The sequence below is a fragment of the Emydura macquarii genome, unplaced genomic scaffold, assembly GCF_026122565.2.
Source record: "Emydura macquarii macquarii isolate MOO-44397 ecotype Brisbane River unplaced genomic scaffold, CSIRO-AGI_Emac_v2 contig_3517, whole genome shotgun sequence".
Classification (NCBI taxonomy): Eukaryota; Metazoa; Chordata; order Testudines; family Chelidae; genus Emydura; species Emydura macquarii.
In genome coordinates this window covers 14,929-42,694 of record NW_027133654.1, presented here as the reverse complement: position 1 = coordinate 42,694, position 27,766 = coordinate 14,929, and the positions used below count along the sequence as shown (strand labels likewise).

The following is a 27,766-nucleotide window of genomic DNA, read 5'->3' as shown; positions in this document are numbered from 1 at the left end:
CTGCACTAAGTCTGCTCCCCAGGAAGGACTGTGGATATCAAGCTAGACCAAATCAGTTGATGTTGAGGTTCAGGAGAAAAGTCAACTACTAACTGCCTCAGTGAGGAACAAACTTCACTGATCTACCCTTTTCACAGCTCAGCTACTTGAGCTGTACTCTGGGTTTTTAGGCAGTGAGGAAGCTACCGAAGAATTAAAAAGTAATAGATTTTTACTCAGGAGACTTTAATACATCCAAGAATGAAAATTTCTGTTCTTAACAGGTTATAGTGCTTGCTTTTGCTTCAAGTTTCTAAAGGGTAGTTTTTACTACTCCACTGAATAAATATTTTATTCAAGATGAACTTTTACACTTAGCCGTTTACAGACATTTTAGAAGTATGCATTTAACCCATGGCCAACGTCTTCAGATTACGAACAAAAATATGTACAATATAGAACAGGTATTGTGAAATCAAGCATTACAGTATACAGGCTGTGTCCCTGGGGTAAACTGAAAAGGATGAGTAGAGTGGCAGATTGTCTTATACTTACAAAGATACTCCAAACATTGTGATGACATGTCAAATTGTGAGGCTAGTCAGTCTTTATACAAATTAGATTAACAAGATCTATTAAATCATCCAATCTGTTGACAAACCAATGCAGGATTGTTCCATGAAGTACATTCCATAGTTGCTTTTTCAGTCTACTTTAAATAATTCAAAACATTACCCTTTTCTTTGGGAAACAATCCATTGGAAGAAGGAATTCAACTCCTCTATCCCAGCACTGATAAACAGCTTTGCATTGAAAATAGGAATTTTCCACTTAATGTCCAATCTTCAAAGACGCTGATGCTTTAACTGAACGGCATTTTTAGCTATCTAATACTCTGCTTACAATCGTTATTTCAGACTTTGGGCTCCAAAGCTGTAATGTGCTAACCAAAACCAACTGAGATGTGGGTTTACTTACCAATATAAGCAGCTTTGTCAGTCACCATATATTTGTTCCGATTTAATTTGGGAAGGGATGTATTCTTCTGTTCTTTGAGAAAGCAAGCATTCTCTTCTTCAAGATCAAAGAATTTCTGCAGTCAAGGAAAAAAAGACATTCAGGTTAATGAAAACTCCTCTCCACAACTTTGCAGAAGGAAAACAGAAAAATTACAACCCACCCCATATTTTAAACTGAGAATGAGTTAGTATTACAGAACAACTAATAACTTTGATTCACAGGAGATTGTTTCATTCTTGGAAAACTCTACACTGTATTTTATACCCAATGTATTTTATATACCCAAATGTCATTGTTCTCGATACCACATATGCCTTGGCAGCCAGTAGAAAAATTAACATTCACCAAATGTATGGCTATGGTATAATGGCAGCAATGCAATATCATGGAATAAAGGAATACAAAATCCATACTTTTCTACAAGATGAGAGCCAGAAATTTGTTTAACTCTCATTTCCTCATTCATCAAGGGGCTATAGAATTTGAAGTCAGCTTCAGGATACAGATTGTCAGGAACACCAATTAATTAGTATTCTTATTAGTATTCTTATCTTATATGGTTCATAGTTTACAAACTGGCAATGTGCCCATCTCAGTAACCTCTCAAGATTAAGTCTGTAATTTGCAGAGGTCAAACTTTCAATACAAGAAAAAACACATTAATTTTACAAAAAGGGAGAATATCTGAAAGGTTTATGGAAGTACCCCAAGTGCTTTCTATTTTAATCTGACGAAGCATCAAACATAATGAAATCTGCAATACTAAATTAGATGCATTATTTGTGTTTCATAAAGTAAACTGATAGCTGGCCCAAAACTCCAAAAGCGGCACAAGGGAAAAGGACCATTGCACACAGGAAATAAGTTGTGTTTGGGTTGGAAACATTTAGTTCACCAGAGATAACTGCAGCTTTTTCTATAAATGCTGACTCACAATGTCCCATTGATACGGCTAATTACAGGAAATTATTCATACATCACATACCTGCACAGTAGTTTAATAGGAGGTGGCATGAAGAATGGGTTAAAGTTACTATTGGGACAATATTGTTATTGTCGCAAAGTCCCTTCCAGTCCAATCCAGATTCTATGATTTTTGTGATACCCAGATCCAGAACCAGATGGACCTTGGGCAATTGCTGGTCTGGTGTAGACTTTGAAATCATCTTTCAGATGTGTAGAATGCTTTGCCTCTCAAAGTATCCCACAATACATTTCAAAGTCTGACAGCTGCAATCATTTAACCAATTACCGATGCAGGTGGGGTGGAATGGATTATGGCTTTGATTAAACATGTGACAGTAGACAGGAAGTGAAGAGCTCTGTACCTATCTGACACAACACAGGGAATTTAGGTTGTCATGTAGAGCTAGTTGAATTCAGTTATGGCCAGGACACTAAGATTATCAGTCTAGTCTTGCAAAAAGTGCTATGGCATTTTTATTGACTGCCTGCAGTCTGGACCTCATTTCTATGTTTCATTCACCAGGAAAATATCATTGTGATGGGTTCTTTAGAAATGTTTGTAAATAAGACAGCAGGCAAATGCTGCTGCCACCAACTGAATCATCAGCATCTCTTCCTGTAGTTCTCTAGGTTTCCCTTGGTGGTCTCCCATCCAGCTACTGAACAGGCACTCCCATGATTAGTATGCAAGGGACCAACTGAAGGTGCTACGGCTGGGAGTGTGAGTAAACCCAGAAGTAGCAGGAAGTTATTTATCTATTTATGTTTTTATACATTGTCCATGACCGTGGAAAATGTCAGACAGTCATTCTTTCTTTTCTTAATTGAAAGCGAATTTAGTGTGAAATGTGCTAATGTCCTTAATTTACCCACAGAAAAGGAATAGCACAGACAATGGCAGTACAAGTTTTCCAGTGCCATCCACCAACTGAGCCTCAACCTTGTTATGGAGGAACAAGGGGTTGGGAGATTAATTCAGTTTCTATGCCTATGCTATCCTCAGCCTCTCATGTTACAAGTATTCCAGTAGTGAAGGTGGTTTGTGTGAAATGGCCTCTTGGATACTAGGAACTGAGCAGGGATCACCAACACCTCAGAGAACCTATGCTTTTGTGGGCAAAGGGGTTACCTTCAGTCTCACCCTCTTGCTTTGTCACCAGACCTTTTAATAGTTGCCTCCAAAAAGAAATCAAGCTGTCAACTTCTAACCATTTTCAATAGTACATAACACTCTGGGCTTATAGCCTCTTCAGTTAATCCATGCAACTTTTTAAAATTTGCCTTCTGCAACCATCATAACTAGCCTTGAAAGTGATCACCACTATCTGTGACTTACACATGGCTCCCAGTAATGGGTCAGTAGATAACTCTATGCTCCAATAATGCGTATTTCTTCAGTACAATTTCATGGTCCATATGGGAAAAAAAGAAAAGATTTCCCTACGCAGTCACTTTTGATTTTCATGTATAAATGTATGCTCACTTAAACTGCACATTATCTCTGACTTTCATAAAGACTCATTTTTATATTTAGCTCAAACACTGTCAAATTTCCTAGTGAAATGTTTGTATTACAAAACAAGCAAAACAAAACCAGAACTTTTTAATTAATTAGGTGTCCTATATGGACAGCAGAATATATTTTTAAAATTATTTTGTCTGTTGCTTTGGATAAGATCCCTACTGTAAGTTTTATCACAAAAGCCTGCTGTTGAATTAAAACAAACAAAGAAGTATAGGTGGACATTTTCTAGCATCTCTTTTATGTAATCATAGGATTTGGATTTTTTAAAATTAAACTAAATGTATCTTTTTATAGCTATAAAGGACAGCGACAGACATTAGGGGCTAATTTTCAAAAATAAAATATGAGCCCTGAACTCCCTGCATATGAGGAAGTTACTTACCTGTAACTGGAGTTTCTTCAAGATGTGTGGTACCTAACCTATTTGTATTCCAAATGCAGGTGTACATGCTTCATGTGCTGGAGTTGGAAGTTTTTCAGCAGCTGTGTCTGTTGACCACATGGTCGTTTTACGTTGGTTGCCATGTGCTTCATGCAAGGTTATAGGAGACCGTGCCAGGTGATGCACCTTCAGTCCTCCTTTTACCGCTGCATAAAGAGTTCGCAGCAGAGGGAATGGTGGGCAGGTATTGGAATACAAATAGGAACCACACATCTCAAAGAACCTACAGGTAGAGGTAATTAACCTCCTCTTCTTCTTCGAATTATGATCCCTATATGTATTCTAAACATGGGTGAGTACAGAGCAGTGATCAGCTCAGAGGTGGGTGTGAGGACACGATGGCTAAAGGCCTGCTGCAGGATACACATCCCAGAGTCATGTCTGCGGTTGCCCACTGGTTGATGGTGTAGGGCACTGTGAAGATGTGAACAGAGCACCATGTTGCTGCATGGCAGGTCTCATGCTGGGGACATCCACCAGGGAGGCAGAGGTGGTCGTGTGCACCCACGTAAAGTATGTCGCAATCCTGCTGGGCAGTGTTACATTGGAGTGCTCATAGCATTCTGAAATGTGCTTAGAGGTCCAATTGGATATGCACTGCAAGGAGAGGGGCTGCTCCCTCGACCATTCCACAATTGCTACAAAGAGGCGCTGAGGAGGTGAAGCACATCCATTTTGCGGCATAGCATGCCTTCGTGGACTCCCGGGTATTGTGTACAAGGATACAGTGGACGGGTGATGAGCAGGCATTGTCTACATGTGAGCCCCATCCAAAAACCAGGCTGTCAGTAGGAGTAGGCCCAGGTTGGGGTGGCAAACCCTGTTGTTGACCTGGGTGAGAAGGTCTGGCAGGGTGGAGAGGGGTGATTGGTGGGTGGGCCAACAGTCTTGACTAGATCAGGAAACCAGAACTGTCAAGGTCAGCACGGGGCTATCAGGATGACCCTAGCTCAGTCTTAGTGGATCTTGTGGAGGACCTGGGGAAAGAGGGGAACCGGTAGAAAAATGTACCAAAGGCTGTCGCACCCTGGGAGAAGGAGGGTGTCACCTTTGGAGTCCTGACCCCTGACCACCCTGGAGCAGTAGAGGGGTAACTTGCAGTTTTTGCTCATGTGGCAAAGAGGGCCCAAAAGAGGGTGCCCCAGGCATGGTAGGTGGAGTGGAGAGTGAGTTTATGGAGTTCCCACTCATGGTTGAGGTACCAGGTCTTGCTGAGTGTATCCCCAGAGAGTTCTGGCCCCTGGGAGATACGCTACATGGGGCATGAAGTTGTGGCGGAAACACCAGTTCCAGGGGCAGAAGGCCTCCGTGCAGAGTGACCAAGATCTGGTGCTGTCCTGTCTTTTTATGTACACCACAGCAGTGGTGTTGTCCGAGAGGATCTGGATGTGTTGGTCATGGAGCAGAGACAGGAATGCATGGCAGGCCAGGTGGACCATGTGCAACTCCAGTGTGTTGACTCTCTGGGAGTCCACTTCCCCTGTGTGGCACAACCAGCCACGTGTGGGCCCCATCCTGCTAGGGAGGCATCTGTGGTGAGGGTGGCCATTGAGATGGGAATGGCAAATGGGGTTCCTCAGAGCACTTTCATAGGATTGGGCCACCAGGTAAGAGAGAAGTGGATCCAGCTGGGGACGGTCAAGGACGAGTCCAGGTGGGTGATGTAGGGCCTGCAGACTGAGAGGAGCCACATCTGTAGGCAGCACACATGGAGGCACTTGTGCAGGCCACCATGTGGCTGAAGAGGCAGAGACAATGGTGCACCATCGTGCGTGGGCTGCAGCGCAGGGTCTTCATTAGTGTCGTGACAGTGGTAAAGCGGTCTGCTGGGAGGAAGGTTCACACTGCCACGGAATCCAGGTATGCTCTGATGACGTGGATTATCTGCGTTGGGAGGAACTCAGATTTCCCCTCATTGACACAGATGCCCAACAAGGGTGAAGTGGAGTGAAGGGCTGTGACTGTTGTCGCCATCGTGGTGAAGGATGGAACCATTAGCAGCCAATCATCCAGGTACGGGAATACAAAGTGTCCCCACTGGAGGAGTTAGGATGCTACAACCACAAAGACCTTGGTGAAGACCTGGGAGCTGTGGCGATGCCGAATGGAAGGATCCTGAATTGATATTGGTTGTCAGCCACACGGAAGTAGAGGAATTTGCGGTGGGCTGAGTGGATGTTGATATGGAAGTACGTGTCTTTCATGTCAAAGGCTGCGAACCACGCCCTCTCGGGAAGGGGGGAATGATGGATGTGAGCGTCACCATACGGAACTTGGTTTTTCTGATCAAAGTATTTAGTAAGTGGAGATCAAGGATAGAGTGGAGGCCCTCGTCCTTCTTTGGGACAAGAAAATACATAGAGTATAAGCTCCTGCTGATGAAGAGGGGTGGGCACGGCTTCAATAGCACCCTTCTTGAGGAGGATGTCTGCCTCTTGTTGAAGAAGGGTGTCATGGGCAGGGCTTCCCAGAAAGAGCTGGGGGGAAGGGCCCAGTGAGATGGGAAGGTGAGGAATTCTATCAAGTAGACTTGTTGTATGATCTCCAATACCCTGTGACGCGTGGTGATCTTTCCCCAATGGTGGGCAAATAGGGCAAGACAGGCCCTGGAGGTGTCACAGGGGGCTGCAGTCAGTGACATGGGGGGTTCACAGCTGTTGATCATCACTTCAAAACCGGTCCTTCTGCTGGTCACAAGGCATGGTGATGGAGGTGGCGGTGGCCAATGGCCATGGGTGCTGGGGTCGAGTTCCTGGTACCTCATGTAGGTGAGGTGGTACAGAAGGTAGGTGCATGGCTGGAACTGTGGCTTAAGTTGCTGTGGATGGGGGTGTGATCTCTAGGGACCAAAGAGTCATCTGTGAGTCCTTCATTGAATGCAGGGCTTCATCCATTTTCATGGAGAACAGCTTGTCCTCATCAAAAGGGAGGTCCTGGCTGGTAGATTGGACCTCCCTGGGAAAACCAGACAACTGGAGATATGCTTCATATCTCATCACCACCCTTGTGGCCAGGGATTGGGAGGACGCGTCCACCATGTCTACCGCGGCCTGGAGGCTGACCTTGGCCATCAGGTGGCCATCAGGTGGTCCTCATTCAGCAGGGCCTGGAACTGTTGGAACTTGTCCTGTGAGATGTTCTTGGTGTAAGTGTTAAAATCATACTTTGCCAGCAGAGCTTGATAATTGGACATGCGGAATTGGAGGACTGTGGAGGAATAGAGTTTACAGTCCTTGGGGTCCAGGTTCTTCACCACCTTATCCAGAGGAGTGGAGATGGAGGACTTCTAGAATGCCCGTTTCATGGATGCATGCATTCATGGAGGGCGGGGGATGGGAGAACAGAAAGTCAACCCCCTTAGCCAGCACAAAGTACCTGTGTTCCACCCTCTTGGACATAGGGGCACAGGACACTGGCATGTGCCACACAGTTCGTGTGGGTTGCAGAATGATGTCATGGACAGGCAGAGCTACACGCATTGATCCCTGAGGCTGGAGAATGTCCAGCAACTGATGAGGTTGGTCCTGGACCTCCTCCAAGGGAATGCCCAAGTCAAGGGCCACTTATGGTAGCAGCTCCTGGTATTGGTGATGGTCAACAGGAGGTGAGAGTGTCAGTGGGATCAAGGCCTTGTCCAAAGAAGGGGAGGCTGCCGCTAGGACTGGTCTGGGACTGGGTCAAGCTCCAGATCCTCCTCCAGGTCTGAGGCGAGAGGGAGCTGGGGCGGGCTGGTATGAGGCCACCAATAGTGGGTACGACTGGTGATAAGTGTCCCACGTGGGCCAGTGGTGCCACAAGGCTAGTTCCTGATGGTACTGTGGGCACCAAGGATAAGGGCACCACCCAGGCAGGCCCAGAGCATAGTGCATCAGAAAAGATGGGCACACCCAGGAGTCCACACTATGCCAGGAGACAAGGGAGAAAGATGGTTCTTCCTCCAAGAAGTTCTCTGAATCTGAAGAAGCCTCTGGAAGTGGTAGAGCCATTGGTGTGTGTGGTACAATGACTGGTGGAGGCCGGTCACAGCTGAGGAGGAGCAGCTTATCTGCTGGTGTAGGTGGCCGGGGGCCAAAAGAAGGGGTGAGGGTGGGTACAGCAGTTTGAGGTGGGGACCAATGATCCATCCAGCCTGGTGTCCAGGGCACAGCCTGTTATCCACTGAACCAAGGAAGGGTACGTGGAGCAGAGCCCATAGAATCCTGTGGTGGCTGAGGAGCACGCACTGGTGAGCTATCGTGACCCTCAGTCATTGCGGGAACCAGTGGTGCCAGCATGTCATGCTTCCACTTCACTTTGCCTCCTGCCTAAGTGGGTGGCCCTGCGAAGTCATCGTGCTCAGGGAGGGAATGCAATGCATCACAGACCTACTGCTGTGTTTGTGAGAGCGCTTGCACCTCTCCTTGTGCACCTTTTCATGTGCTGCTGGATTTGGGCAATGAGCCATGGGCAGAGGGCTCACCCCTGGTGAGGGGTGGTGCACCCTCAGCACCAATGGTCTGGGATAAGACTTTGCACAAGCCTGGAGCACCTCTACCATGAGGAACTTGCAGAGTTGCAGAAGTTGAGCTTCATGAGTCCTTGAAGGGAAGGACTTGCTGATATTGCATCTCGCTCAGGCAGTAGAGATAACGTGTGCTCGTCACTCATGGAAATGAGAGAGGACAAGAGGCGCAGCTCTTGAACCCCAGGGTGCAGGGCATAATCCCCAGCAGGGGTCAGGGTGGCCCCATAAGGGGCTACTCTATGCACTAACTAACTTATTTACATGAGTATGAAGAAAGAAGCAGAACTACTAACTAGCTACAACAGACTGTCATTCTCATAGAGGCTATGAGCACGAAGAGAGGATTCTGATTCAGATCATGCAGCACGAGGGAACTGAGGACATGTCACCCTGCACGGCCTCTTATAACCTCACACGGAGCATGTGGTGATTAAGACGACCATGTGGGTCAACAGACACGGCTGCTGAAAAACTTGGTTCCGGTACATAGCGCACATGTGTACCCACATCTGGAATACATGTAGGGACCAACACTTGAAGAAGAAGAAATCGTTATGCCCGTGTACACCCTTAACTGAGAGTAGAAATTAGACAAATGCTCCTGTTAACGTCCAGGTGTCTATTCACTTTATTTCCATGTGCATTGATCTGATTTTCATGCACAACTGCAGTAACTGCACACATTTGCAGTTGCATTTTTGCATTTACATTGCTACCGTACACTGAGGCCACAATCATTTGAAAATCTGGTCCTAACTGTCTACATTACCATGCCAATGTGCTAAGGAAACAATTACACATGTCAACTAGCAACATTCAGTCCTTAAGAATTAGTTAATGTAGTGAATGGGCTAAACAATTAATACATTTCATTCATTTATTACTTAAGAAAAAGGAGAGGTTGCCCATAACACGGAATCTAGAACACCTCACTATATGTATCTACTAAAACATTAATTTGAGAATCCTACAACCATATATTATTACCTATTACAATATAGCATCAGTGGGGTGTTTTAGAGACAGCTTGAAGAAAAAGGTAACTGTTTCAAAGAATTTAGAATGTGTAGGTGGGATTTTTCAAAAGCATTTAGTGCTGGCCTATCTTCTTCATTGAAGTCAAGGGTAAACCATCCATTGATTTCAGTAGCAGAAGTTAGGTCAATGTTGAGTGCTTTTGAAAATTCCATGCTTAATGTGAACATCATTAATCGTAGTCATTACCAGTATGAAGTATTTCTTTATGCTTAAAGATGTGATGTCACTATACCATTGAGCATCTGAACAAATTTGATATTGACGTATATGTAAATCAAGGTAGTTTTCTAATAAATCAACATTATTAATGCAATATAAAGTAAACTCTGTTAAAAAGACAAACATGAGGAGAGGAAGAAATAAAGTTGCGAGGGGACAGTAAGTGTATTTTAGCATTATGAATAAGAAAAAACATTTATAGACATGTTGGCATTGAGGTTGGGCTTCTCACAGTATGTTTAATGTCAGAAAAATGACCATGCAAAAACTGTACTTTCTTAATCCCTGTACACATTATTATATATACACCTTAATGTCAAATTTGTTCCAATGCTTCACTGTACAGTGATGTTGCATCCCCAGTCTGCCTGGGAAATGCAGAAAATACATAGGAAGACATGGTCCTCAGCCCAAACAGTTTACATCTAAGAAAAGATGCAACAAGGTGAGTGTAAGAAACAACTGGAAGGAACAGAAGCAACAGTGACAGAAATACATGATCATATAGACTTGCTATGCCCACATAATTTTATTTTAATTGTAGTCAATAAATGAAACAAGTATCAATAATCCCTATTTGCCATTTACTTAACCATTAGCAGTTGGTAACTTTTATCTATCCAGATACTTAGATATCTCTCATATAATTCTCTTAGCATCCCACTAGCATGACTGCATTTTATCCTCCCAACACATCTGCAAGGTATCCTCATCATCCCTATTTTACAGATGGAGAATTCAGGCACAGGGCACATTAAGCAATTTATATAAGGTCACAGATTTCCTGCGTGGTCTGTAGCCAAACTGGGCCTCAAACGTGAGTTTCCTAAGGGTCAAACACTGCTCTGTTCATGACACCATCCACCTTACTATCCTCTATAAGCATCATGAGAGAAACAGGCTTTCCAGATGGCCTTGAAAGAGGTCAGGGAATTAACTTTGTGGAATAGTTAAAAGTCATAACTACTCAACTTTAGTAAGTACAATAGCATTTTACTTTTACACATAGCACTTCAGAGCCAGCACCAAAATGTGAAAATGAACTGGATTCTATGTAATTCTGACTAATGTACCAATGAAATAATTAAGTTACAATTGCATGATCCAATTCTGCTCTCATTGTCGTCAATGGTCTTGCAGAGGTACATGTAATTTAGAACAGAAGTTAGCCTACAGATTTTTTTCCTTTATTCCTTGTGATGACCGATGAGATGATGAGAAGCCAGTTTGACTCTCAAAATTCAGGTCTAGAATCTAGGAAAAGAACCATTTACTTGTAAACTAGCAAAACACATGGCTCCCATGAAGAGCATATAGGACTTGATCCAAAGCCCACTGAAATCAACAGGAGTCTTTCCACTTACATTAATGAACTTTGGATCAGGCCAACAGAGAGGGGAGCTCATTTAATATTAGTCTGAATGTAAATATTGTATCTAGAATAGTTAAAACCACTTGCATGGAAATCTTTTTCTTAGGGTAACAAATACTGCAAAATTTATTATGCTAACTGTAATGTAAATACCACTAGTATATTAAAAACTGCAAGAACACATGCTCAAATAGAGAGACTTGGCTTAAATAAATATGTAACTTTGGATGAGCGGCACATAGCTATTTTAGCACTCTCAGCCATACAAATAATTTTTCTATTTTTTTCTCCTCAAAGCTGCAAAATGTTCTTCATTACATATGTATGTCTTTCATAAAAAAAAAGTGAAGAGCTTTTTTGTGCTGAATTTGTGTTTACTGAATGTACTGCATGACTTAAAAGTCAAAATTACCCACTTAGCTATTACTCAACATGGTATATATCATGCCAAAAATGCGCACTCACTTCTGAATATACAGTATCAGGTACACCTGGATGTACCCCCCGTGATAAGTTGATGTCCATAAATACTTTCATGGAAAAGAAAAGAGAATCAGGCATCAAAATAGTTCATTTGAACTAAGGTTGCTGCTCTGTATTGTGCTTATGTGTGTGCTGCATTTATACAAAGAACCATCCCTCAATAGGGTTACAAATGGGCTCAGTCTGTGTAGAGTCATCAAGTCAGAGATTAAGGACTGAAGGGGCCACCAGATCATCTGGTCTGATCTCTTGTATGTTATGGGCCACCCACCACCCACACACTAAACCCAACAACAAAGAATTACAGCTCACGGGAGACTAAACTATTATGTGCCACAGGGAGAGAATTGGAGGGACTGAGGTGCACCAGTGCTCCTACAATGACAAGGAAATGAGTAAGTGAGATATATTCAGATAATCCTGGCAAGTGACCCACAGCCACACACTACAGAAGAAAGCAAAAAACCTCCAACTTCCCTGCCAATCTGTTCTGGGGGAAAGTTCCTTCCCAACCCTACCTATGGAAATTAGTTAGACCCTGAGCATGTGGGCAAAAACCAGTCTGCCAAGCACCTGACAGAGAGAATGCTCAGTACCACCTCAGAGCTAAAGGCCAGATTAAGTTCCCAGGAAGTCACAATAGATTTCACCAGAAGATATAGATGAAGAAAGTCTTTAAATGCTTCAAACAATGAGCATAAATCCCACTGCACTGTGTTGATGAATGTTGCAATTAGCTGCCAGATGACCCTTTCAAGATGGCCCCTGAAGCCTGGATCTGACCAGCAACCACAGATAGTTTAGCAATATTTGTACTGAGATAGGTTCTAGAAATTATCTGCCACACTCCAATATGTAAGTGGTGTACAGGTAACCATTTCGGTCCCAGGATATCAGAGAAACAAGATGGGTGAGGTAATATCTTTTACTGGACCAACTTCTGTTGGTGAGACAAGCTTTTGAGCCACGCAGAGCTCTTCTTTCTCATACCTGTGTGGCTCAAAAGTTTGTCTCTCACCAACAGAAGCTGGTCCAATAAAAGATATTACCTCACCCACCTTGTCTCTCTAATACTTCAATATGGCAATAGTAAAGGATAATGAAGCAGTATCCAACATATTTGGTTCTGTCAAAGAGTCTTTTAGGTAGATAGCTTCGGGGACAAATGCAGAACACATAAGAGATTATACTGGCTATAGCCAGGCCTGATACAGATCAAATCAAACCTAGAAAGTGGTCAACCAATGTTGACGGGGGAGGTACACATGCAGTAAAAGGGTTGGCAGGCAGGATTAGAGTGATAATCTCTATGGGGCCAATTCACACTCTGGCCAGAGGACCTTGATTTGATTCTGTGCTGGGTGAAAACATTCTGAGGAGGAAACCACTAGAGAATTCCTTCTCAACCTCAAACAGAAAGGAAGCACAGATGATGCTTAAAATGTTTCAGCAATCTTTGTGGGGTAGGCGAGGTCCTTTTGGGATGAGATAATTGAGATTGGGGTACTCCCAGGCCAAGGGAATAAAGGAGGGTTTGATGCTGAAACAGTTTGTCCTGGTGGAAACAGAATTGATACTGAGCAACTTGTGTCTGTACTGAGTGTTGCTACTTCACCACCTCCAAGTAAAGGGAAGCTGCATTCTTAGAGTCCATAGGCTGATGGAACTGCTTTGAGCTTCTGGGTTAAAAATCAAAAAAACAAACCCCAAAACAGGCTTGGTTTTTTCTTTGCACAACAAAATAGGAACTGAGTGGGAGCCATAGTGCATCTTTAATGGATAGAACTTTGGCACAAAACTGTGCATTTATCAACATACATAGCCATATCCTGTGTTAACTCCTTTTAATTCTTCTAAGGTCTGAACATCCCATTATGTGAACACAAGTGTCATTGTAAAGATGATTTCATGAAGAGGAGCAAATGGATATTTTATCTTTCCAAATGACAAGGTCTGAATGCCAGATGATTTTTTATTTGTTTGTTTCCTTGCACAGTTACATTACTTACAGTAGAATTACATGGCCTCTTGCCAACAGCAAATTGTGGGCTCTTCCTGAGGTCAGCCATCAAAGTAATATCTTAAAAATGCCAAATGACTAATATATTTCCATCCCTAATCTCAACGTCCACACTGGCTGAATTGGACAAAACTTGTGTTAGGCTACTGCGTGTAGCATCACAGGTAGGGCTGGAAAGTGTGAATCCAGCAGGACAAATATAAATGGCTTGAAGATGTAATGTTCACTTCAAGCAAAACAGATATCCTGCCTATTGTTAGCAAAATCTCTCTCCTCTCACAAAAGGAATAACACAACTGAAACTTTCTTAATTAAAACAAGTCAGTTGCTCAAAGGCATTCAGTACCACTTTCACTTAAAGCTCAGTTTGCAGGCCTATTTCAAGAGGTTATAGTTTTTAAAAATAAAACATTACCACCCAATATTAACTTTCTCATCATGGTTGTTCATCCAAAAGAGGAATTTTTGATTACATTTGGGAAAATTATATTTGTCTATTTTTTGAGTTATTTGGGGATTAGGAAAAGGTTATCAGTGATCACAAAAACTAGAATGCCTTAGGGCTAGTCTACACTTAAACCTTACAGTGGCTCAGCTGTATCGGTGCCGCTGTAAGAGCGCTTGTGTGTAGCTGCGTTATGTCCACAGGAGACAGCTCTCCCACCGAAATCATAAAAATGACCAAAATGAGCGGTGATAGATATGTCGGTAGGAGATGCTCTCCCGCTAATACCAGCAAAATTTATGTCGCTCAGGGGTGTGGTTTTTTTTACACTCCTGAGCGACAAAAGTTTTGCTGACAGAAATGCTAGTGTAGACAAGGCCTCATGCTTAACCACGTACAATTCATTGGAAAAAATGGAGTTCACAAATGTCTCATAAGACAAAAAGAATAGTGAAAGCAGTTGTTCACCATTTTGTGTGAAAGGCCTAACCCTTCAAGGATCTGAGGGTGTTAAGCACCTCATGGCTTCAGGCCCCGTGATTTAATGTACCAGATAATTATATTAAATTAGATGACACAGACCTAGTGTGTCTATATAGTCACACCTCCCAGATCATGACATTTTAGCCCTTACATGAAAAGAACCAAGGTCAGCAGGGTAACAAGCATCACACAGTATACAAGAGCTATATGCAGAAAACAAATTATAAAACGTGCTGTAGGGTGCACATTTTTGATACTCAACCCAGCCGGAATGAAGGATGGCATGGGAAGCTGGCATTTCTATGGGGGAAGAGTTAAAGTAGTATGGTTACCTTAACTATGAATTTCCATAGACTATAAAAGCTAGAAGGGATCACTATGATCATCTAGTCTGCTTAGTTTTCTTGTAGATGCAACTTCACTCTGAATTTCCTGGCTCCTGTTCATTGTTAAACATTCTTGAAAGAGAACATGCACATCTCAACACCGCTTATTCAGACTGTAAGCTCACACTGTAAACTTTTTTATTTGGGATTTAGGGACTTCATTCCTTTCAATAGACTATGTCCAGGGTAACACGGTGCCATATCAGACTGACAGACAAGCAGTAGTGTACTGTGGGTCACCGGCGCCTGGAGGCCAATACTTGTATTGGCGCCGCACCCCCGATGGCTGCAGTGGCAGCAGTGCCCCGTGGGGAGGTGTCTGCGGGCCCATTTCCCTCTCTCGCTCCGCCCGCTGTGGAGGCGGCGGGCGTGGCTGGGAGCAGGAGCAGATGCCCCAGGGCTGCCTGGCGGTGGGGAAGGGGGCATGATGGGTCCTTATTCCTGTGGCTGCCTCGTTGCACCCAGCACGGGGGTAGAGGGTCCAGGACGATGCTTGCTTGTGGGAGTGCTTCGCCGCCAGCAGGCCTGAACTGAGTTCAGTTGGCCACTGGGGAGCTCAGCGTGGCCACTGGGGATCTCAAAGCTCGGTGGCCCCTGGCCACCTGCAACAGCGGGGGGGCAGCTCCTCCGAGAAGGGCATGGCTGGCGCCCCTCCCCAACCCGCACCTGGGGGCCTGGCCTCGTACGACACTACAGACAGGGAAACCAGTCAAAATAAAAAAAGAACTAAACGGAACCTTTACCCAAAACTAAAACTAAGTGAAAAACATATTTTTCCAGAGGTTCAATAAGTTTAACTGTTGTTCTCCTTATTTTTTTATTTCATTTTTCTACATTATCCTTTCTGATTCTGGCTAGAAACAAAAATGTACAAAGGAAATAAGCAAGCAAGCATTATTTAAGGAAGTATGAGCCCAAATAGGTTTGGATGAGCATCTGAGTTTCAGGGTGTTAATCACTGCAAAACAACCTCCTTAGGTTAGTCTGTCATTAGTTAAAATTCAGTAACACAACCCAATATGCAAAAGTCCTTTTGATGGAGAGCATAAGGCTAATTGGAATTACTTTATCCCATCTCTGTAACTGGATTAAAATCTGGGGGTTGTAATTATTGTGTTAACAATTACATTACCATATGTGTTTCAGACTGAAAATCGTCTGTATGCAATGTTTCAGGTTATCCCCAGGAATGTTATCCCCAGGAATAAAAAAACCAACAACATACAAGGAGTATATCACATAAAGCCACCCCTGCTTGTTGTGTTCATAATTTTATATTTGACTATACAAGTATCATTCAGTGCATGAAACAAAAGATGTGCAGTGTTTACACTGGTATTCTGCAATTAGTTTTCCTTAGGCTGTTACAGCAAATTCTGCTTAGGCAAAGAGTCTAAGGGTACATTAGCCATTCTGAGAAAGAGAGGAAATATACCAACCCAGGAACTATACGAATTAACAAATACTGTACAACAGTCTGTGCTCTCATTGTTCAGGGGGAAAAAAAAAAGAGAAAAAAGGAATTCCCTACATTTTCCCTTCAAGTACTTACTCAGTGGTTGAGCCCTGGAAGAGATAACATTTGAAAGAACTGTATTATTAAGGTTCCACAACCTTACTGATACCAACTGAATGTGTAATAATCTAGTAGACCTGTGGGCTGTTAACTAACATAAACTCCTAGGAACTTCTACTATCCCAGCGGTTCAGCCTTTTTCTTAACTTTGCTACTATAGTGAGAAGTGCTGCTGGGACAGCAGGGTGAGGGCAGAAGTAGAAAAGCTGGTGTGTGTGAGAGAGACCAGTGCAATATATTGTGGGGTAGGCTGTAGAAAGTCACAATAAAGGGATATCGAAAGAGTAGATATGCAGTTAGAAAGCAAAGGGAATACTCTGCACACCTCTTCACCTGTGTAATCAGCTCTAGTATAAATGGATGTTTATTACTGTTGTTATATATTCCTCCTATTGCATACTAGGTGCATGTGCAGATAGGCACGAAAACACAGCAATAAATGCCACCCACCTGCATCAAAGGGCGGGGGAATTGATGGGGCTGGCAGTGAAAGGGGGACAGTCCCAGAAGCCAGGGAGGGAGGCCCTTTCAAGGGACAACAGGTAGCTCCTCCCCTGGGAGTCTCTGGCATCCATCGGCCAGCTGAGGGAGAGGGGTGCTGATTGGCCAGCATTCTCCAGTTCCCAGGATTTAGCCCAGCACAGGGGCTGTGTGGAGCCTCTTTCAGCTCCATTTTAGCAGCCTACCTGAACAAGGAATGGGAATCAGGCCTGACAGATGTTCTGGGTCTAGCTGATTGCCTGTTTAGAGGAGTCAGGAAGGAATTTTCCTCCAATGGGCCAATTGGCAGAGGACCAGGGTGTTTTTTTGCCTTCCTTGCAGCACCTGCAAGCCACAGTGGGTTAAGTGTGAACATGCATGGTAACTAATATGCAGGTACAGGGGTGGTATTACTTACTCATCACAATTTATGGCTGGTTTCCAATATGGTTAAAAGAATAAAATTAACGGTTCCCAGAGGTAAAAGAACTGGGATTTTGTGAGCTGAGGTCAGACCTTGTGGTCCTTGCAGGCCGAGGACCAAACCCTGTTGAACCCTCTATCCCCCATGCAGGCAGCTTAAGGGGAGGATGGGTGCTAGGACTCAGATACAGTCCTGGGGCGTAGGCTGAGGAGAGCCTACCTCACATTAGGGATTATATGGTAAGGAGACTTGTAATCCTGGCACCGGTTATTAATTAATGCATTTATTTATTATGAAAAAGAAGGAAAAAAAGGTGCTAGTGTATTTGACTGTCAGATCACATTATTGCACAATCAGATAACCAGTGATGTCAGATTCACTTCTAGCTAATGGTCAATTTAAACAAAGACATAAATCTGTGATTCACTTGGTTCTACTTCTCCAGGAGAGACCAGATCTAGTGCTGTGAACACAGGACTGGGAGCCAGGATCTCCTGACTCCTAACCCTACTGTGACATGTGAAGTCATGGGCCAGTCATTTAACTTTTCTTCCTCAATTTTATTATCTGTAAAAAGGGGATGATACTGATCTACCACCCAGGCGGTCAGGTTAGGACTAGTTAGTGTTTTGTAAAGTGTTTTGAAGATTAAAAACACCACACTATGTAAGTGTTAATTATTATGATCATCCTCAGTTTGGCTTAGCAGAACAATGCCACTGTACAAACAGATAAAAGAGAGAGTCCCTGCCCCTGAGAACTTGCTTTATAGGATTATTGCATGTATTCTGTTACCCAAATTCAAACTTGTAAGGGCGTGTAACGCCACTGAAATCTAGAAAGTAACTTGGCCACAGTGATCATAAATTACAATGAACACCATAGAGGGCAATACAAAATATTTCACTTGCAGAAGGGGACTGAATTGGGGTTAATGATGCGTTTACCTTTGCTACTAGTTCATTAAAGTCTATCGCAGTCAGTCAAAGGAGTTGTGCTTACACCAGGGATAAATTTGGTCCCTAAAGTTACACATTTCAGGTGGTTTTCAATGAAATTTTAAGACTTTCACAGTATCACGAATAATTTTAATATACTTATTTTTAGGATATTTTTGTGCACTGAAAACATCGTAGACTCATTCTGAACCAATACAGTGTATACTTACAACTTTTAAATTACAGCTGTGAACCTCAGTGCAAATAGCTTTAAGAGATGAAACAAAGTTAAATGTAAGGGGATTTGTGTCTTTTGAGAAACTTATAAGGAGCCGGACTTTAATGCTTCGTAACACTAGTGTTTCTCTTATCTTCCCATCTAAATATGGCCAGTACCTGTGGAGAAAGCACACAATACATTCAGGTAAAAAAGCAATCAATCAGATTTTTACCAAGGCAGACCTAGCCCGACACGAAACAAAATGTGAACAGCATTTGGGGACTCAAACTGAGGTGGAGGAAGAGCCATGCTAGACTGTTACCACTGTGTCACCCTGCTCTGCACAAAACCAACCAGCCTTGGGGCTATGAGGCCCTGCAGCCCGCGAGTGAGTATGCACAACCTCTCTCTGGGTGGGTGGTTGCAGAGGTGCCCACAGGGATGCAAAATGAACTTCTAGTCCTCCCACACCCAGAGGAGTGATGCACCTGTCATCAACAGTGTTCAAGTAGGTTGGAACAGGATGGGCAGCTCTCACAGGACCAAAGAGGAGGGGGAGCTATCGGAGAGTGTTGCTTACCCAAGCCAGAGAGAGAGTGAGAAGCTCTTCTCAGTTTTAAGCAGAGGGAGCTGCCACCTCCTTATTTTAACCCCTGATTGTCAGCCTCTCTTTTCCTCATTCTGGGACCTCGGGCCTAGGACTATAATAATCTCAAGAAGCTCCTGTCAGGGTAGGGGGAGGGGATGAGAGCTCCTCCAGGGTAGGGTTCCTATATTCTTTGGCTGGAGGGAGGGAAGAGGGGAGGTTGCTCACATGAGAGGTCTCCCCCTCACCGTCACTGCCCAATTGCTGGGGAGTAGGTAAATTATTACCCAATGGGAGAGCTGTCTCTGTGGCACTGTTCCTACTGTCCTTGGCCCAGAGCACTCTCCATGGGTCTAGAGATCCCATTCCTGTAGAGGGAATAGGCCAGGAGCATGAGAGTTTGGCAAGAGACCCAAGGAAGATGTGCAGCTCACTTTTACCATCAATTTTGGGAGGTCGTAGAACACAGCCCGAGGCTGTGTTAAACTTCCCACAGAGCTCCCCTGTGCCAGAGAAACTCCCTTAATGGGAGGTTGGGGAGATTAGTGCAGATGGAGAAGCTATGGCAATGCATCAACTTTAAAGCCATGCTGCCAGAAAAACTGCAAGGGACCTCTCTGTGCCTCAAGTGGATTTCCCCTCCAAATCCACAAGGATCTCTGGATTAATCAGGCTAAGGGGATAGATCAGCTGGTTCTTCTACACAATGGGAAAAATACTCCCCAACAGAGCAACAATACCATTAAAGTTATAAAAGATCTATTCCATTCTAAACCAGTATTATGCTTTATACAGGAACTTTCTTCAAAAATGTTCTTGTGGGTCTCAAATTTTTCATGTCAGATCTCAGGATTTGGACGAGTTACAGATAACCCATTTGTCCAGTTTTCAGTTATGCCATGGTGAAAAAAGGCATATGTAGGAAAGATTTGCAAAGTAGCTCAGCAGCCAGCAGCTATCATTAAGCCACCTGAATTAAGTGGCCAGATTTCCAAAAGACTCAGCTCCCAGCAACTGCCACTGACAACAATGGGAGGTACTGGATACTTGGTAGTTCTCAGGTTAGCCACTTCATTCAGGTACCCAAGCGGGAGCTGAGTGATTTTATTATGATCTGGCTCCAGTTTTAGGTTCTGAGCACTTTTGAAAATCTAGGCCATAAATACATTGTGCATAATTATTTTTTACTTTTTTCCCTCTGAGCTGGCTATAATGTAATATGGCTTGAAGTGCAATCTGTGCTGAGTTAGAAAAAAAATCTGTTTATAAAAAATAAAATTATGACAGCTTCCATACTGTGTATTAGATCTTTCAATATGTTCGCTCTCTCTTTCACACACACATACTATCTGGTATTCATAGAGTGCCAATAGTCATTGTATCTAGGTGCTGAATGCAGTAACATAAGAAATAAGAAACAAAAGTGAGCTCTATGGTTGCTTTCCTGGGTCTAAGTCACTTGTAGATGGGCAGACTAGACACATTCTGATCTCCTTCAATAGGGTGAACCACAACTTAAGACCCAGAACTTGGAAATTCCTTCTTAGGTCCCAATTCTGCTCCCAGTTAAGTCAATGGTAGAACTCTCATTGATTTCAATGAGAGCAGAATTGGGCCCTAAGAAATTGATCCATAGTGAGTAACTAAATGCCTGCTGATTTATTTTCACCAGCAAGAGTTTTCCCTCACTGCAGCAATGTGCTAATACAATGTGGACACTTACTAACCTTTTCGTGTCAATGACAATAGGGAGGTAATCCATGACAGCGATATAAACAAACTTCTCGGCACCATCTATAACATTGTAGATAGCTTCAATATCCAAGACTCTGTCTTTTGGACAAAAGAGTTTGGGAGAATTCTGTGAAGACAAAAGGTCAAATGTTACATTTAAAATAAAAGGACAGGTGTTTGTCATCATGAGGGGACATTTATAAACAAAATTACAAAATGTAGTAGAGAATATTAACCATGGGTATGTTAAACTATACAGCCGTAATTTCAAAGGCACATTGGGGAATCAGGCACCTAACTGCCATTTAAAAATCTTCCTAGACAGCTATAATTCTGTGCAGTTTCTGTGTGTAATTTCTGCTCAAACCCATGAAAATAGCCATTGCTATCAAAGTACTTGAGAGGAAGGCATTACATGATGCATCACAGAATGTTGCTTTAATGATTCACAGCACTACATTACACAGAAGAAGATGTATCCTGGCCACAACACTAATCTGGCATATCATTTTTAAATAGTATGAATTAGTGTTACCTAGCAGCTCTGTGTTCTTGGGGAACCAGGGCGCAAAACCCCAACTCTCTCTCTCTCTGGCTCACCTGAATTACCCCCCCCCCACAAGCCCATGCTTGAACCAGAAACCAAAGGCTGCTTGAACCAGAAACCAAAGGCATTTCAATATGAAAGGGCAGGGGACACAACTGAAACCCTCCCATCAAAGGTGAGACAACTCCCCATGCCTCATACAAGAGACACAATTGGAACCCTCCCATCAAGGGTGAGACAACTCCCCATGCCTCATAAGCATCTCAGTTAGCACATGAATGAAGAACAGAAGCCTCATCTACATCGAAGATGGAACACGCACTGAACTCTGGGATTGCTGAAGCAGGGAAGCACTGCATTTTGGGAAATCTCTGCTCTCAATGTAACTGAACTCACACCTGTACACACCCAGCTCCGCAGTTATCAGACCATTCTAGTTATTGGTATGCAAAACACTGAAACCTGGTTGCATTGTGAGCCCTCTCTCAAGAAAAGACGCCCTTCCAGGAATGATCAGCTCCTTTTGTCCAGACATTGTTTATCCATAAACAAACCTGGCATCTACAAATCCCCTATCAAAGCTCAAACCTCTGTTCTGATGCTTGGATCCAAACTCTGCATCAGTTCCACTGTAACCTGTCTTCTCTTCCTGACTGATCGTGTTGGGGGCTCTGCCAGACTCAAAGCCCTCCAGACCCTGAACTGACAAGCCTCTTCCTGGGAACCTCTGAACTGCATGGAGTGGTGAGATCAACCCCCCCCTCCCCCCCCGTTTTCCCCCAACACAACTTATCTCTCCCTCTCTCTCTCTCCCTCTCTTAGTCCAGGTATAACTTTCTACTTTTGTAATCAAACCTGGGATAGCTTTCTCCAATACCCCCAACTGTAATTGTGTAGTACTGTAAGTGTTTGATTGTTTTTCTCTCCTTGTATGGTATTACTATTAGTATCATAAGTTTTACATACCTAGCAATAAAATAACTGTTATAACCAAGCTGGTTGCCACTTTCTCTCTCTATCTCTCCAAACTTTATTTTCTTCCTTTGTGTCCTTGGTCCCTATCTTGCTCTGTAGTAAAGCTTCTCTTACCTAAGCCAAAGATCTCGGGAGTGCCCAAAAATCCTGTGGGGTTTGCTCATCAAGGGGGTTACTGCTAGAACAATTGTGGTGTAAAGGTGCATATATGAAGGGGACAGCCAGGAAGTGCTACTCTGCCTAGCCTATAGAGTCCAGGGGCAAATGAGGGTGCAGCTCAAGTGCTGTTTGACCCAGATGATTGAATCCAAGGGGCAATTAAGGGGAGTAGCCAAAAAGGTGCTGTTTGGACCCAGCCTGCTCTATTCTGGTGTGTTGCACAGGGGCATATAAGGGTAGCCACTGAGAGTGTGGTGTCACCCAGCCTGCTGAGTTCAGAGACATATAAGGGGTCAGCTGAGAGTGCTGATAGCTCGGTCTGCTCAGACGCACTAAGTTGAGCTGAACTGTGTATATGTGTGTGTATCTGTGGGGGGTTTATTTGAATCTGGTGCTGGAGGAACCCAGCCCTGAAAACCTTAGGTCCTGCAGGATAACTCCATTGGGAGGGGGCTTGTAGCCCTATAAGCACACAAGTAACACAAGCAGTACATTAGTAGAATCACACCCCCCCTTCCAGGAAGGTAACCCTAATAAATGAGCATACCCCAAGGTGAAGGGCAAATCTGGTAACAATTAGTGTTTACCACCTTAATTATTTACTGTTCTATGCAAGGTAACATTTTGCTAAGAAAATCACTATTGATGAAACATGCTTTTTCTATGTAGAAAAGTTCCAGAGGGCTAGCTGCGTTAGTCTGTATACAGCAAAACCAACAAGAGTCCTGTAGCACTTTAAAGACTAACAAATTTAATTTCTGCAGGCATAAGCTTTCCTGGGCTGTAACCCACTTTGTCAGTTGTAAGGAATAGAAATCAGATAGGAGGTATACATCCAAGGGTAAGGAACAACAATGGGGAAGGTAGGTATAAGCAAAGTCCATTCAGTCAGAGTAGTTAAGGCCTATTCACAGCCATTGATTAGGAGGTGAGAATGTGTGAACAGTGACAATTACTTCTTGTAATGAGAGAACCATTCCAAGTCCCTATTTAGACCCAGTTTGGTTGTGTCAAGTTTGCAGATGAGTTCCAGCTCTGCAGTTTCTCACTGAAGTCTGTTTTTGAAGTTTTTTTGTAGAAGTATGGCAACTTTCAAGTCAGCTACAGTATGTCCTGGGAGATTGAAGTGCTCTCCGACTGGTAATCTCCCAGGACATACTGTAGCTGACTTGAAAGTTGCCATACTTCTACAAAAAAACTTGTTAGTCTTTAAAGTGCTACAGGACTCTCGTTGTTTCTATGTATGAGTCTGATCTTTAAACCACCCTCATTTGTGTTGTCTACAAAACACTCCCATTAGGCATTTGTTAGGCAAGTGCTGAACATGCTAAACTCTTCATTTTGTTATCTCACCTTCCAACCTTTCCCCACTCTGTCTGTCTGCTTTGTCCATATATTGCATCTTGACAGTTAACCTAATGTGATTCCTCTGATAGAGGAGCTGTCGTCTTTGTTTTCTGTCAGTACAGTAACAAGTACAGTGGGGCCCTGATCCTTGATTGATGTTCTTAAGTGTTATTTTAGTACAAATAATAATAAATACAAAGAAAATACATAATAGAGTAATTAAAAACACTGGCAATTCAGGATGATCTTCCAGGATTGAGAAAAAAAGCAACTGCATTTTCTTTTCTCTCTCTCAGCCACTCAGGAAGATTAGGTTCGGTTGCTAAGCAACTGTACCATGATGATTCCTGAATGGAGAATCATCGATTTACTGTGATGTTCAGATCTTACACAGCAAGAAAGATTGGAAAAGAAGAACATTTTAAAACAATGAATTTAGATTCAGGAAACAAGGTACAAAATAAAAAAAATATAACAGGTGATTTATTTCTATTATCTGAATCTGTTTTCTCAGGATATTGTATTCGCAATTTGATTTTCTCTGAAGATAACAGATTATTTTCTCTCTAGAAATGCTTAGGGTACAAGGTAATAGCAAAAAGACAAACTTGCTACAGAATTCAGAATTGCTGCAGTCTCTCTTGGAGACAGTTAGATGATAACGACTGTTGATCCAGAGGCATTTTGAGCACAGGATAAATTGGCAGAGTAAAGTTAATATACTTATCTACCATGTTTATTTTCCACAGGAGGGGTAGAGGAGGGTAAGAGACATGTTGGCATTCCTAGACTCACGACACTGGCACAATAGCAGAAAAACGTTGTAAAACTATCACTAACATTCATGTCTGTGTACAGATGTGAAATGCAAATCGTCTGTTACGGCATTGTTAAATTGATGAGACATAAAAATAAAGTTCTGACCAACATTAAAGATCTCTTGGCATTTTTTCCCCCCAAAATTAGGTGTGCAAACCCTGCTGTCTTGACCAATTCTAGCTTGGATAACTAGATACTACTAGCATAACTTCTCTGTGCCCTTTCAACTGGCTATAGAATTCTTCTGCAGCTCCTTTCCTGGGCACTTGGCAATGCTGCCAGGTGTGCTGGTAAATAGCTGCGGTGAGTTGCACAGCATTTCAGGGTTGGATGAGAAATGATATATTGAAAATTCTGCTTTCGAGAAGGAAAGAATCTGGTTTTGGAAACTGCATCTTTCTTTCTTTCCTTCTCATTCCCCCTCCTTTGACAACCTCTATGGCATAGGAAAAAAAGCAAAAGCGAGAAAAAGAAGATTTATCAGGAGAAACTGCAGCACAGAGGATAGGGGAGCAAAGGAAAGTGAGGTGGGTGTAGAATAGCCCATCTATGGTTCTAGTCACAACTAGAGAGTAAGAGTCAATCAACATGAAGTATGGGCCTCACTGACTGAAATGAAGCACAATATCCATCCTGGGTCTACTCTAGCTCCCATGCTCTTCAGTGTAGATGAGGCCTCTTGCAGAGATCATTTCAAAACCGAGTACAGTTAGCTGGTGATATAAAATTAGATGTCTCTTGCCCTATAGGTCCTACATATTCAGTCTCAACCCAGGAGGAATGCTTGTATGAGATCGCAGCTGGACATGTTGGAGAGGGGAGACTCACTGATGGGTTAAGGATTTCAGCATGAGGAAGACATTCTCTTAAGAACTCACCGACACAAAGACCTCCGATTTTGTCTCATTCAGCTGCAGCATCAGTTTATTTTGAGTATCATATACTCCATACAATCTCTTAGACCAGCTTGGAGGCACTTTATTCTTGTATTGTAATGAGCTATACAAGGCAAATATCCTTTGTAAATCTAGGACGAGGCAGCTGCAGTTGTACACGATGACACCAAGTTCTTTCATCTGTGAAAATGAAGTTCATACCATTAACAGTGTATTGGCTGGCACATGCATCTTTACAAATATACAGTATGCACAGAAAATACATTTTGCACAGGTATATCCTGCATCTGTAGAGAAATAGACACCAGACTGAGACAAGAACAGTGGAGAACATTATCAACAATACTATGCTACAGACTAATACATAGGCTACGTAGTTAATATTAAAGTTTTGATTCAGGAAAAAATGTGACTGTGCAAAACTTCAATGTATTTTTTCTGAATTGTGCACCATAATAAAATATGATGTACCACTGAAGAAACTTCTAATGAATGACACCTATTTGTCACAGGAATTCCCTCCACTCTGAGACTATTTATAAAGGCCATTTATTCTTTAGATGTTGCTGTAGATCTGCTCCTCTTGCTATTTATTTTGGTGTGTGTGTGCTTGTTTACAATAATAGCATTCACTCTCTGCTGGGTGGCATGATAGCAGACTGTGTACTAGCATCAATGTCCAACTCCAGGAGCAGTTTTGGTTTTGCAGGTACTGGGAAAGCTGAAAGAGCAGAAATCTCACTAATGGACAGCGAGTTAATTCCCCATGTCAGAAAGGATATGATGTTCATGCTTCATACATGGTAGGCACGATGAAAAACTGGACTTCTATCACTATCAGTAGTTAAATTTACTGTGGCTTTAAGTGACAGCATGGCCCAGTGAACAGGACACTGTATTTGGAGGCAGAAAAACTGGATTCTATGCCTGATTCTGCCAGTGACATGGTGCATGACCTTAACTAAGTCACTTCACCTCTCTGTGCCTTAGTTTCTCCATCTGAGAAATGAGGATGATGATACATTCTCTTCCATTGAAAAGCACTTTCAGATCTATGCATAAAAAGTTATATAAGATGAAGTATTGTTGTTATTTCCCATTCTAAGTTACAGAATATCAAAAATACCATGGTAAAAGTAAATACTACAGTGCAGTAAATGCCTTTTTCTTTGATCAGCATTAGCACCACACTAGCCACTGCATTTAACTGAAGGTAACTCTCCTGGCTATCTATTAGTTTGGCTAAGATTTCACTAACTACACCTCTCTAGTACTTAATATGTTGATATAATTTCTTCTATAAAAGTGTGCATCATGTCCCTTCTGTAGTCAAATTGTGTCAGTGCACATAGTTTCTTTCCCCTCCTTTATTTTATAATGGCTCAAGAAAGCTTTTCACTGCCGTGGGTCACAGATGTTGTCAACCTCCCAATATCTGCATTCCACATCCGTTTAAACATCTCCAAAAATAGAGAGAGAAGCCATGCATGTACCTATTCATGGATTGGAAAACAATATCTCTTCATTCCAGATTAATGCTTAAAAGGCTCCATGCTGCCCTCTGACAAGTACAGGGTAGCATAACCCAGGGGATGTGGGTGGCAAGGAGGAAAGTGCCAACTCTGCAGTATGCTCCATTTTCCCCCGACATCAGAAAAGCCCTTTTGCCTTCTGCAGTGGCCCCAGGAGCCAGGCAGTTTTAAAAGGAACTGGCCTGGTTACAGCATCTTTCCTAAGGATTTGATCCTGTACCATTGAAGCCAATGGGAACTCTACCATTGAAATCCAGTGCAAGATCAAGCCCTAAGGTATTATGTCCCTCTTCAAGTCCACAAAACGAACTGTTCAAGTTAATGCTGACAGAATCAGCATGGGCCATCCCTCCACACTGTGAAATCCTTGAGGGAAGAAGCCAGTGGTAAGCAGCTCACACAGAAACTCTTAGCAAGGAGAAGAAACAGAGTCTGCTCATGGATGACACTTGCCTCTCCTGACTCCCACGAACATCAGGTGGATCTTGGGGAATCGGATGTGTTTGTTTATTTTTCAATGGGGAAGGAAGATAATGGGGGGAGCTGATCTTCTTTCCATTTCTATGGTGGCTGAGAGGAACAATAAAACCAAATGGACGACTAAAAGAAGAAACCCGATGAATGAAATCATACATTTCCCAGCTCCTATTC

The 27,766-nt window shown here is 42.9% G+C and overlaps 1 protein-coding gene across 1 annotated transcript in view; it reads right to left on the bottom strand.

Moving 5' to 3' along the window:
• The window catches only part of PLD5 (phospholipase D family member 5), a 33,927-nt gene extending 8,158 nt beyond the window's left edge, over positions 1 to 25,769 (bottom strand). The window contains exons 1-4 of the mRNA XM_067535873.1: positions 25,566 to 25,769; positions 20,834 to 20,967; positions 18,531 to 18,696; positions 958 to 1,072 (exon numbers count right to left, since the gene is read on the bottom strand). Coding sequence (XP_067391974.1) covers positions 958 to 1,072; positions 18,531 to 18,696; positions 20,834 to 20,967; positions 25,566 to 25,763 — 613 coding nt within the window. The 5' untranslated portion in view covers positions 25,764 to 25,769. The remainder of the gene's footprint in view (positions 1 to 957; positions 1,073 to 18,530; positions 18,697 to 20,833; positions 20,968 to 25,565) is intronic.
• Positions 25,770 to 27,766: the final 1,997 nt, after the last annotated feature.